Source organism: Vigna unguiculata, chromosome 3 (genome assembly GCF_004118075.2).
Source record: "Vigna unguiculata cultivar IT97K-499-35 chromosome 3, ASM411807v1, whole genome shotgun sequence".
In the NCBI taxonomy this organism is placed as follows: domain Eukaryota; kingdom Viridiplantae; phylum Streptophyta; class Magnoliopsida; order Fabales; family Fabaceae; genus Vigna; species Vigna unguiculata.
The window spans coordinates 42,934,159-42,947,986 of record NC_040281.1 but is presented as its reverse complement, the minus strand read 5'-3'; the positions used below and the strand labels follow the sequence as shown (position 1 = coordinate 42,947,986).

Sequence of the window (13,828 nt, the reverse complement as noted above, 5' to 3'; positions counted from 1 at the left end):
GGTGAAGGACGTCGCACACATGTCACATGGCAAACTCTTAGTGGAGAGTTTTCTTACAAAGGTAATGGCATGTGTCATTGTCCTATCGGAAAGATTTTTCATAAAGTGGTTTTTCACATGATAACACATGATTGGTTCGGTTTTCACGGGAGTGAGAGTGTCACATGTCAAACTTTCCTTCACCAAAATGACATTTTTAGCGTTTTGGTGCATGTTAACATTCTAGGATTCTGGCCCATTTTGGAGACACCTTGCTCTATAAATAGAAGTGTCTCTTTCATGTGTTTTTCATTTTGAGAATGATAATGTTATGCTTTCAAATTTATTTTTGAGTCATATTTTGTCTCTTCGTCACTTGCTAGAGCATCCCATGAAGTCCCCTAGCACTCATTTCTCTAGAGTTGACTTAACTTCTCTTAAAACACCATCAAACACCTCCATCCCACGCCATTAATCACCAAATCGAGACATCTTCTCACCATTACTCCATTGCTTCCGCGAGCCACCCTTCACCATAGTCATCATCTTCATGCTTTGATACAACCTAGGTTGAGGAGGGAGTTATCAACAATTTAGACACTCACATAGAAAAAGATATTTATGTCAAGAGAGTTGACAAAGGTTTCTATAACTTGGGTCGGTGTGAAAGGGAATTGTTTCAACCAGGTTATATAAAATTATATATGGCTTGAGGTGAAAGAGAATTGAATAATTCTTTTCCAAAAGAAAATGTAAAGTTTTTCCAATTAACTGATTACGCCCTCTATCAAGTTTTTCCAATGTAAAGTGTTTCAGTGTTGTGAATGATGAATTGTTTGCATAAATGCTCAGTTTTATGAAGGGCCACGGTAATTTTGAGCTTTGAATAATTGAGGTCTAAAATCTTGAGTCCCTGTCAAGGTTTTAAAACTTCAAAAGAGACAGAAGGGGGAGATGGGGATGCAAAGCACGAGCTTGGGTTGGCAGAACCTTGGGCGTTGATTTGGAGGAAAGTCACGTGACAACCACATCGCATGATGTTGTGGTACTTGTACGAAACTTTTCCAGCGGAAATAGATAACGAACGAATGGTGGGAATAGACTGTGAGCACAACTGAGAGTGAGTTGCCTTAACAACTGTTTAATTTACCATTTATTTACAACTAAGATTAAAACCTATCATGTTAATGATAGTAATAATTAACCATAAATGAATAACTCAGATCAAAATATGTGTTTATTGTACCTAATGTAATTATAATTTGTTAAAGTAGAAGTACAGTTTCCCTACAGAAGTAATAAAATAGAAAGCGTTTATTTTGGGAAGAATTTGAGGAACGGAAATGAGAGTGAACTAAAATAGATAGAGTTTTTGCATGAAAACATATGATTGTTAATTGTGGGATCGTGTAGCAGGTACAAGAGTTGTACAATTCCACTAATTGAGAGAACAAGAGTGGGTGGTGGAGCACGAGCCCATATCATGGCATGGGACCAATAGAACAACAAAACCCACATGGAGATCCAAACCCACCACAAACGTTACAAAGGAATCAAACACAAAAATTTAATGGACAGAGACTCAAGATCAGAGTTAGCTTCAATAATTCCCACTTGCATTCAATTTCTCAATATTATAGGAGGGCCCAAAGCCACCTTTCTCCTCTCAAAATAGATGTGACATTAGAGCTAACACAACGATACACACTCCCTTTTTTCCTAAACCTTTTTTTACTCTCTACACTCAAACAAATATCTACACCTATCTATCATATTACTGTACAACAATTCTTTCAATCTTCAATCCAATTAGCTGTTAATGCTTGTTACACTGATTGGGAGCTTCCTCTTCATCTTCACGGTTGGAAAGTAGATTATTTCATCCTTCTCAGCAACCCATCTGCAGAGTACAAACTGTAGAAATTAGTCGAAAAACTACCCCAAGAATTCCTTCTCAATCATAAAATTAATGAGAAAGACTTAGGGTTTAGAAAAAAAGAACTACTACAAAAATTATATTTTAATCATGGTTCGTTTGGAGTTCTGATATCTTGTAAAAAACCAAAAAATATATGAAGTAGGAGATTGTATAATATTGATTATGTATAAAATGTTACAAGATAGGTGAGTTATATCTACACACAAAACTAATCTTAAAAATCAAAGTAATGAACCTAAAACATGGATGTATGCTAACACAAACCATTTATACACTGAAATCATAAAGTGCCTTTTCATTTTTCTAGAGAAAAGTTGTTACCTGTAAGTGGTAACAAGATGGTGAAGGAAGATAGAGAGCTCTAGCCTAGAGAGTTCTATGCCAGGGCACAGTCTCTGTCCACCACCAAATGGTGTAAACCAATTGTTATTAGCTCCACCTCCACTTTTCTGTACTCATAAATAACTCATTATCAGTTTACGCTTTCTTTCTACAGCTATCATATCAGACACTCTTTTATGCTTTCTTCCTAACTTACCTCCCATCTCCAAGGATCAAACTTAAAAGGGTTTTCGTAATTCATGTTATCCATATGAACAGAACTAAGAGATGCCACAACACACCAATCCTTTGGAATCAAATACCCTACACACGGTCAAAATAGTAGCATCAAATTGTGTACAAATGCTTCAGGGCCAAAGAGTACAAATCATTGCCTCCTTTTTCTTTAGAAACTTACCTTTGATTTCAACGTCTTTGACTGCTTTTCTCCAAATGGCATTCACAATATTTGCCATTCTTAGAGTTTCGCTGATAACCTTGTGAGTGGTAAATGAAAGACAGAAAGGAAAAAATCTGTCACATGGTATTTTATAGAATATAATGTTATGATAATCGGTTGGAAATTGATTTTTCCTTCCATAGCTACCGTTAAAGGCTCACATTTTGTGTAAATGGCAGCTGAAGGTAGTCACTCCACACATAATCCTCTGCACAATTCTTCTGCCTCTTCAATTCCATGTTCTCTTCCTGGTGTGAAACAATCATATATTTAGTTACTTCAACACAGATTTTGAATTACATTCTCAATACCAAAATAATTACACTAAGTAGAAAAAACTGTAAATTTTTTCTACTCGACTCGACCCAACTTGTCTAAGTTACTGATCTGTCACTCAAATAATAACTGAACAAAAATTAAGGAAGAATAAAGTGAGTGTGGTGATTGGGAAAATAAAAGGGTCTGTGGTGGAAGCATTTAATTGGTGGTCCTAATTTCAGAGCCGTTCAATATGTAGCATCGCCAAAAACACAACAAACTTCCACATTCACATCCATGTTAGCCCCACTTCAAACTCGTTCATGCTTCATAGTGCTCCAAAGGAAAATGACTTGTGAGAGTACTTCAAACACTTCTTTATCGTGGCCCGTACCGCACACGAGCACCAATCTGTAGGGTCCATCAAATTTTTTCTAGATTCCATTCATGTTCACCATACGCATTCAATGCTTTCAAATATATTCGTAATTTTATCTCCAAAAGTTAGGAAGGACTATGTAGAACAATAAGGATCAACCATAAGACTCGTAAGGTTATTGTCTTTAAATTTTGAGTTATATCTTATAGCTATAGTTGCTGTCGAATTTCCCCAAAAGGATCACGTCGAATATTTTTGTTCCATCGTGTTATTATGTGTGGATAGATAATAATTTAAAGAACAAAAAAAGAAAGCGTGGATGATGAGTAAGAAAATGTACCAGTAATTTGGATAGGGCAAGGGGAGAGTCACTGAGAAATTTGACAGCCATGGTCATAGCCGTGGGAAGAGTCTCCTCCCCAGGGATCATCATCTCAATTATGTTCTCACAGATATTTTCCAACATGTTAGAGATAGTGTTGCTATCACCAATATCCCTTAATAGCACATCCACCACATCATTTACTGCACCTCCCTTCTCTTCTGTATTCTTCTTGTTATGGATATTATTGTTCCTTTCCTCTATTACCCTCTTCACTATCTTCATCATTCTTTCCTTAGCCTGCACCATTAATTCATTACTTAATTCAACAACTACTACTAACACAACATTACAATCCAAAATTAGTCATAAACACAATTTATATGTAATTTAAAGCAGAAAACTTTAAATTAGTGACCCTCACAAAAAGTGAAATTTCAGTAATTTTTGTCGTGGGAGAGAAATAACCTTCAGGGATTTATATAGTCTTGTCCCAGGAAACTTGAGGGGTAAGCAAATCAACCCTTTTATGAACTCTTCAAATTCTCTCTTCAAGAAGTCTAAATCTTCACCGGGACCAATGCTAAGCAGAACTTTAACCAGAATAGTGAATGTGATCTGATATATAATATATGTCCGGGGACAAAAATTGGAAAAAGAAAAACATCTCTTAGTTAGGCATTGAATTGATTGGTAAGCAAACATTTGTAGTTTTTTGTTTAGTAGAATTTGATGAAATTAAAATGAAGTGGACCTTTTTGACTTGATCTTGAACGTAAATTGGTTGGTGGATCCAAGTTGCAAAGCATTGTTTAACAGAGTGTTGAATATCTGCAGTGATTCGAGCTTTGAATTGAGGGGATCGTAGGAAGCCTCCAAGAAGTGAATGAATTTTCCTATGCATGTTCCCGTTCATTTGGAGGATGGAGTAGTCTCCCATTAGTTCTCTCACCGATTTTGGATAAGCAGGGACGAATATGTTCCCCTGGTTCTGCAGAATCACCTTGTTCACTTCTGGGTCTGTCGACACAATCACACCAGTTCCCAAAATGCTTGTCTTAAATACACTACCATACCTGCACACAAATATTCACACCCCAGATACAAAATTTCAGTCATCGTCTTCCTCTCTTTCTCATTTACTAACCAAGATATCCTACAGGAATTTCTTTGGTTTAATTCTCTATTTCTTCCCGTAATATGAACAAAAGCTTTGTTTTTCGATCACTCTTTTTAACTTTTATATATATATATCATCTTTAATTGTTTTCAGATCTTAGATGGTAGAAACTACAATTAATAATTTTTAAATATTAAAACAAAAAAAATGTATATCTGTAAAATTTAAATGAGTAATTAAACATTTTTTTTATTAATCCTATTACTCTATAAAGTATTACGTAAAAGTAAGAGAAAAAAGAAATTAAATTCTGTTTTTTTAACAGATAAAAGAGTTAATTTACCGAAGGACTTGATCCTTAGATGCAGCTCATAGTTCTATCATGAAATATGAATCAGACTTGAATTCGTATTTTCGAACCTCGTTTTCAACCATAACAACAAATTTCCGCTCTCCAATAAATGCATCAGAGAGCGTTTTTAGCTCAAAACTCCGTGTGGAGGTAGATCAGTAACGAGAAGGCTCTTTAGTGTGGTTATATAGATAAATACTTTACAATGAAAACACAAAATATTAATCCAAGCTATATTTTTTTTTTTATAAAACGATAGTAATTATATAACAGCCTAAATTTTGCCCTTCAAAATATTAACCCTCTATTAACATTCGATTTAATAACATTTTCCCTTTAATTTAAATCACACGCGATTTTACTCTGAAGTTTTGTTTGAGTCAACTAAACTTCTTATTTTTGAAATCAAGCAAAACCGGCCCTTCTATCATATAAACATATTTTTTTATAAAAATATATATGAGTTTATGACATATTTAGAATATAAAATAATTTAAAATTTTGAAAAAGCAAAACATGTAGGAAAAGAATTTAAAAAAACTGAAGGAATTTTTAGAAAATGAAACAATGAGTGGATTTGGATGGTAAAAACTTTGCGTGAAATAATATATATGTTTTGAAGTTCAAAGCAATTTAATAAAATTAATTTGTGAAGACTTTGAACAGAAAAAAAATGATAAATTATAGTATTTAAGTAAAAGAAATTTGATAGAAGGACATGTACTATTATTTTTTCTTATTCCGAGTAAAAGAATTGAACTCACTGAAATGAAATAAAAGTGAGAAAGATATAAACTAAAAGGGAAACTGAAGGTGAACAATGTTTGTGGTTACTGGGTGCAGAAGCAACTGCAAGTAGAGTTCTAGAATCCACTAAAGTCCAAAGGTGAATCTAGAATAGGTCCAGTTATGGCAGAAGCAGGCTTTTCTGCTCTTCCTTCTTTGGATATGCTATTCTCTCTATAGAAGCTGCAAGCCTACAACGGTACAACCATAAATGGTTCATATCTATTAATTATATCACGACGCCTTTAATGTTCCCAAATATATATATATGGACCTCCGTGAATCTGTACTAGCATATATATCTTCTTCACCTACGTTCATTCAATTCCATTTCAAGCCTTCTGCCACTTCCCCACGCTACCTTCTTTCTCCATCTGCAAACTCTCAAATACCCTTTTTCATCACTTCATTCTAACCTATAATGTCTCCCTTCACTACTTCTCACTGCTAATTTACCCCCACTTCCTCATTAATTTCTGCTTCGTTACTTCAACCATGCACACAGTCAAACACATAATGGTAAAACTGCCTTTTCTCTGCTACATGTGCATAAAGGCTCTTCTTCCACTGTCTTCATCGCAGCAAAATAAGACCTTTCGCCTCACAAAAATCTTTACTTTTACAAAAATAATGAGTTTTATATAAACTATCACACACCAATACACAATTATCACAATTCAAAACAAAATTGTTTTCTTCCACCAAAGAAGAGATATTGTGTGATCCTAATTATCACCACACTTACGATATGTATGTATTTAAACATTTATGAAATCGTATTAACCACTTACTTTTTTTTCTTTATCTATCTAAATATCAACTAGCAGTTACATCTTTATTCACCATTATTCTTTATAAAAAAATAGGTGAGGATATATGAATTCAACACGTTAACCATATTATCCATGCATATATTTATCCAAAAACAGTGTCATTTATTTCTCCCAATCATGTTACTTGAAGTTTCCAAGTAGCTCGCCGAAATTAGTTGAACAGTTCCTTTCTGAACATTTGAATCTAAAGTTAAAAAACCTTAAAACTCCAGAAAGAAAGAACTTAAATACGTGCTTCGTTCTGTGGCCATGGTGTGTTAATACCACTTAAATATTTGCTTAAACTTAAAGGTCTGAGAAACTCTACTTTCTTTTTCTCCATTTGGTTGAACAGTGTACATGTGGACCACGTACAAGGACAGAATTGCCACTAACACATGATCACCGATAAAAATATGCGAACATTGTAAAGGACCACACAGAGTTGTTAAAAGTTGGGCCTTCACAAAGAATAGACTAGAAGTAAGGGGATATGTCCATGGGGACAGAGACTTTTAGTGGTTTTTATTTTTCTGCTATAAATATTTTACGAATATATAAATATATATATACGTGTGTGTATGGATATATACCTAATATATAGGAATCACAAACATACATCTGTATTATAAATTGACCTTTGATAGTTGTTGTTGTGAGTCGGGAAATCAGTTATGTGCATCAATGATGTAATGCTCCAACCATAAGTAAAGGAGCAAAGAGAAGAGAAAAATGAAAAATTGTGTTGGGTGAGCATGCATGTCATCACCCTCGTGGAGAATGAATGCAGAAAAAGAAAAGTAAGAAAAGAAGAAAAAAAAAGCAGGAAAATTAAGTGAAAGGAAAGGAATGGAAGAGTCTTACAGAGACTTGCGTTTTTCCATGAAGCTGACAGGGTTGGAGGTGTAGCCACAAGCAATGAACTCAAGGGTCTCTCCGAGTAAAGGCCAACCTTTGTTTCCTCTGGGAACTTTCCCCTTCTTCTTCTTCTTCTGTTTGACCCTGTTACCGTTGTCCTTTTTGACACAGAGAAACCAGTAGCAGCACCATGTGAGGATGATACCCATGAGACTCCATAGTCCAATGATCCATTCCATGTCACACAGAATCATGCAGAGTGTATTGAGGTGAAGAAAGAAAGGGAAAAAAAAAAAGAGAGAGAGAAGAGGTATTGAATGTTTTGAAGAAACTTCTTTTTGTCCTTCCTTATAAATGAGAGTGGGGTTACACATATTGAGAGGGAGATTCTGAAGATCTAGGGCTTGAAGCAATCATTTAATGTGATGGCCTTATTGGGTTCACCTAATCAACCGTGATCGTTTATTTTGTCTTCACTCAATTTAGATAGTTCTTAATCCCACTTCTTTCCCATCTCCTACTAACCCCACCCATGCCTTTGCCTTCTTCGTACCTCCCCTGCAATTATTTTTTCTCTCTCTTTCTCTCTCTCTCTCTCTCCTCTTTATCTCTCTTCCTTTGATCTATATGACTATATTTATTTCTCATCTTCTTTTCATTTTACTTTTTATTTTACTTCACATTACATTTCTCATTTCCCTCTTTAATGCACCTTTCTAATTCAAAAATCATGATTCATGTACATTAGTAAATTAAAAAAGGTTTTAATCAAATATTTTCATTAATGTTTTTTATGAATTAAATTGATTTCAATAATTTCCACTCGTTATAATTTTCAGGATCCCGATGTCCAAGAATCGTCACTCTCAAGTATAAATAAATTTTGGTACACTATATACAACTCCTTATAGACACCACAAAATAAAGTTTTATTTCACTTATAAAAATAGAAACTAAAACAGAAATAGATTTGAAAAATAAGTAATTAATTGAGTAGGAGAAAAGCAGTTATTAAGGAAATACTTATATATATATATATATATATATATATATATATATATTATTACCATATAAAACTATAATTTTATGAAACATTTTAAAATATTTCTAAAATAATTTATTACGTTAACTATATGATTAACATTTAAAAGTTAGGGTTATATACTTTAAGATTGGAGCTTGCGACGCATTAGTCTTATTTAATTGAAAAAGATTCTTGAGCGCAGAAAGGCGCATAAACCTTAGACCGGAAGTGCTTTTGGTTTTCTTATTTTATTATTAGTGAAATTCATCCTTTTATTAACTCAATCGCGCGTTTAACACATTACAAACATTTTATTGTTTCATTTCATTCATTGCTCAGAAAAACAACAAAATAGTTTGAGTTTTTTCTTCGGTATTTTACTAAATAAATATATTATAAAGATGAATTAGATTTAAACTATTATCTTAATACAATATTAAAATAATTTAAAATCTATTTTAATCAAGATTTGGTCCTATCATATTTATCCATAATAATTTTTTTTTTGTGAATAAAAATAAAATAAGTGTATAAAATATGTTAATGTTTCGAATGAGTAAATGAAATATTTAAGGTGGTGGTGGGTCCTGTCATGTACTATGCTGATTTGTATCCTGGTACTCTTTTGTAATAAAGCTGTTTGTTGTTTGGCCAAAAAAAATATTAAGGTTAAGAGTGAAGGTTCTTCTTCTCCATCTCAGGATTAGGTAGCCCGCCAAACTCAACAACTACTTAGAATATAATAACACGTGTCTAGTTAAGAATACAATTTTAATTTTTTCAATTATGGATAATGGCCATATTTATAATCATTTATCATTACCAATTATTGTGAATTAAGAGAGCTTTTCAAGTGCCCTTCAATCTTTTGCTTCTGAGATCTTCTTCCTGGTGAGATTCCACACTGAATTATTTTTTTATAATAAAAGTAATACTAATTATGAAAGCTTTTATCAATAATACAACGAAAATAAAATATCACAAAATATGTCTACTGTTTGTGAGTGATTGAGGTTTGTACATAGAACGATGTGTCATTTGATGATAAGGATTTCAATCACAGAGTCTGGAATAAGACATTAAACATCAAAACAAATATACAAAATATAAAGAATGACATATAATAATAATGGGATACATATATTTCAAATTCTTTCATAAATATATATATTTATGGACAAAGTCAACTTAAAAGAGTACGTGGGGATGTTGATTTATTTAATTTTGTAAATACATGATATTTAGCTATATTCTATTTTTAATATAAAAATATTTTAGTTATTTATAAATTATTATATTAATACATATTTTTATTTTATCAGGAATTAAACTATCACAGAGCTCGCGTTAAATTAAACTAATCAAAACTAATTAGTTTCGATTGATCTGTAAACAAATCAAATTAATTTATTTTCTTTTATTTATAACTTATTTGGATAAAGTTCAAAATATAAATTCACTCAGGTTATTTTTATATTTGAATCTTAATTGCTGAAACTTCTAAAATAGAATAAACTAAAATATACTGTTTTATTCATCTCCAAAGAAATATAAGTTTTAATGGACATCCATCTAATGTTAGTGATCTTCTCATTTTTTATTTATTTTTTTGCCTAAACAGGAATCAATGAAAAATACTAAAAAACTTAATATCTTAATAAAAATATTAACTATATTAAAAAAAAAATTAAAGTCTCAAACGCAGGGCTGTTTTTCTGCCACTTACATATGTAGAAATATTCTGGAAAATAAGGGAAGTATGGAGTTGACTCGAATACAGGGATTTCTTTTTCTAATAGTTACAATACCATTTGATTTTTTTTTTAAAAGTGAAAATCCCACTTGGAGCATTCTTTATTAAAAATTTGAAAAATAAAAGAAAAAACATTTTTTTTTAAATTTCACTATGTTTTAATTAATTTTTTTCTTCTTTACTGTTCTACCAATTTTATTAAAATAATATTCCTTTTTATATCTCAAATAATTTATGACATGAATTTTGTAATCAAATATTAAATTTTGTGATGAATCCTTGACCGGAAAACATGTTATTTTCAAAAATCTCATCACAAAATATATAAAATATAATTATCAAACATTACTCAGGATTACAAAAAGGATTTTTTTAGTAAAGTGGACATTTTTCTAATTTATTAAGTTCAGTGAAACTTGTCAAACATTATGCAGTGAAATAAACCGTTTTTTTGTATATGGTACAAATTTATTTATCTGCATATGAGAATATAACGTGATTTTTTTTTTCAGAACTCATGCTAGAATTGGCTGTCTGAGAAACGAATTCTAAGTAATTTTTTTTTCTAATTATAAAAAGTTAAAAATAATTAAAAATCATTTTTTATTAAAATTTTAAAATTTTTTGTTTATTAAAAATAGTTTATTATAATTTAAAATTTCCTTATTGTGAGGTGAATTTGAAACTAAAAAGATATATTTAATTTAATTTTTATAAGTAGGTAAGGAGTAAACAATTTGAAGAATAAAAATATTAAATAAGATAATTTAAATATATATGGTAATTATGATAATAGAAAAATTATGGTAATAATATATTATATAATGGTTGTTTTATGTAAAATTAAATTTGAGTGATGTATATTTATTTGTTTAAAATAATGTATGTAATAAAGTTTATGTGTAATTAATTAGAAAATAAAATTAAATAATGATATGATTTTAGGTCAAATTATTTGAAAAGAAAATTAATGTAAAGTTAAAAATGAGGTATATGAATATGTAAAACATTTAGATTTATATATATAAAAAAATTATAGAAAGTACAAAAATAAAAACTTAAAAATATATAGTACAAAAATTATTTTTCTAGAGATTTTAAATATAGAAAAATCTAGATGTATTTGGTATGAACCATGGTACTTTATATTGAAGTGCTTATGAACCCAAATAAATGAATTGTGTTGTCTTTTATCCCAAAATAATGCCATAACACCTGTTACACATATGTGGTAAGTCATGTGCAAATAAGTGTTGAGTTAAGAATGACCTTTTGTACATGTTTTCAAAAACTTGAAAAATTACACATAGCATGTTTGATGTGATATAATTGGCATGAATCATAGTAATTACATTGAAGTGTTTATGAACCCAAACTATTGAATTGTCTTCCCTATTGTCTCAAATAAATGGCACACTATCCCTCACCCATATATAGGAAGTCCTGTGTAAATAAATGGAGAATTGAGAAGAACTTTTTGTACAAGTTTTCAAAAACTCGGAGGTTACAGATACCATATTTGATGAAATTAGTATGTAAAACACAATATCGTCATAATCAATGTGTTTGAAGATATCAAATACTTTATTTTCAAACTTATTTCAAGTTTCAATATCATAAAATATTTTTAAAATTATAATAGATAAAGGTTTATTAGATTGTGATAAATAATTGATTTATTTTTAAGCATATATTATTAAAAGAAAGACTCTTGAGAAATAATGGTCCAATGAGAAAGAACATAACAATAGGAAAACATAATATATAATATTAGTGCTAAAATCATCTTATCTTAACTTATGTTTTAAGTTTTTAGTGTTACTTCAAGTAGACCATATGGAAAGAAGTAAAAGTAAACCTTAGAAGAGTTTTTATAAATATTTTTAAATAATTGTACTTTAGATCTTTGTGTGTTATTTTCAAAATCAGAATTCTATTTTTTTAAATATTTTTTTCCCAAATTTATTTCTTTTTTTTTTGTAAAGTTTGTTCCCTAAGTACTTGAACACGGACACACACAAAAAAAAGATGAGAAAAAACTTCTTAAACTTGAGAAATAAATCAATCTGCTAATTTTCTTTTTCTTATTTTATTATTACAAATTTATTAGGCATAGGATTAGTAGTTTAGATTACGGGATATAAAACAAAAGTTGTGATTAAACCAGTATAAAATCATTATGTAAATCTCTTCTTTTTTTAATCTTTTCTTAACCTTCTTGATCTTGAAAAACTGGACAGTTTGGAATACTGCTTTTATTCAGTTTTCTATAAGGTTTAAAAAAAGTCATACATAGAAACATTTTATTCTATTATAATGACTTAAAGATTATCTTTGAGTTGAAGATTATAGAAGAAATTTTCAAAAAGATGTCTAACAATTTATTTTGTAAATTTTTAAAAGATATAATTCACAAGCCATTATTTTTCAACAAGGATATTAAACCTTTGATAATCTGTATGAAGAGAATACATGTATCCATTCATACAATGGCTACATGCTTTCTTATGTTAGACGAAAGGGAAGAGAAAAAAAAAATCGTGATTTGATCTTCTGTTAATAATTAAAAAAAAAAAGATTTTAATGAATTTAAAATGATGAGTTGAAGAAGTTGTCTAAAATTATGAGTTGAAGAAGTTGTCGAATTAATTTCCACTAATAAAAATTAACGATTAATATTTGACAAATAAAAAAATGAAAGAAAAGTGTTCTGGACAATAAGCTTCCGACATTGAGGTAGTCTTTCCTCTGACAAGACATGTATCCAAGCCCATTCATTATTATAGTTAATTGTCTTCACTCTTCATGAAACCCTTTAATGCCCAAAACGTTATTTCGTCCAACGCTACACTCAAGTTTCTGAATTCGTATTTTTTGTTTTTGTTTTCCCATAGACAGGTAAAAGTCATTATTCTAAGATTCTTGTTTAAAGGTTTCAAATGAATCAACAATTGAATTTCAAGAGTTTAGTCTCGAATATGTTGAGTCAAATCGAAGTGGTACAAGACTTGCAGCTGCGTAAACACGTAAAAGCAACAATGTGTCTTGTCCCAAACAGATTTCTTGGAGCTCTCACTCCCATGCATCATGATCACCTTTCCAAGGTAAAGACTGTATACAGATTGAAGAAAAACTTTGAAATAGATGATAATGTCGACACATTTCATAATTGAAGATTTGTATTTCTTGTCTAGTCTTCAAATTGAGTTGCTATTTGTGTAATTAAAATGTTATGAGTAAATGTTGTCTTTATCTTAACAACTCTGTGTCTTTAAAAGTAACTTCATTTAGAAAAGCTTGACTTGGTTATAAATACTCTATAAAAGGTTTTAAGCGTTGAAAAACACTTACATTTATACTAATACATCAATACTACCATAATTCATGGATTAATCTAATCATGTTGAAGATGACTATTTCTTTTTTACATCGAAAAAAAGAAACTTATTTAAGAGACCTTGTTCA

At 30.5% G+C, this 13,828-nt stretch overlaps 1 protein-coding gene across 2 annotated transcripts; it reads right to left on the bottom strand.

Moving 5' to 3' along the window:
• Positions 1-1,348: 1,348 nt before the first annotated feature.
• On the bottom strand, positions 1,349-8,218 carry LOC114179716 (3-epi-6-deoxocathasterone 23-monooxygenase CYP90C1-like). 2 transcript variants are annotated; one of them, XM_028066137.1, is made up of 9 exons: positions 7,593-8,218; positions 4,413-4,734; positions 4,127-4,276; positions 3,677-3,958; positions 2,861-2,947; positions 2,658-2,736; positions 2,457-2,563; positions 2,240-2,367; positions 1,349-1,893 (listed from the first exon to the last, which is right to left on the bottom strand). In XM_028066137.1, exons 1-9 carry the CDS (start codon positions 7,958-7,960, stop codon positions 1,854-1,856), a joined length of 1,563 nt encoding a protein of 520 aa, XP_027921938.1. In that variant the 5' UTR covers positions 7,961-8,218; the 3' UTR covers positions 1,349-1,853. The 2 variants fall into 2 exon arrangements, with proteins under 2 accessions (XP_027921938.1, XP_027921937.1); XM_028066136.1 differs by having other exon boundaries at positions 1,574-1,879; positions 7,593-8,216.
• Positions 8,219-13,828: the final 5,610 nt, after the last annotated feature.

Coding starts and splice junctions, on each gene's coding strand:
- LOC114179716 (XM_028066136.1), bottom strand. CDS start 7,960: ATGTGTAACCCCACTCTCATTTATAAGGAAGGACAAAAAGAAGTTTCT. Junction 4,277..4,412: donor TTCAAGATCAAGTCAAAAAG/GTCCACTTCATT, acceptor ATTATATATCAG/ATCACATTCACTATTCTGGT. Junction 3,959..4,126: donor GACTATATAAATCCCTGAAG/GTTATTTCTCTC, acceptor TTAATGGTGCAG/GCTAAGGAAAGAATGATGAA.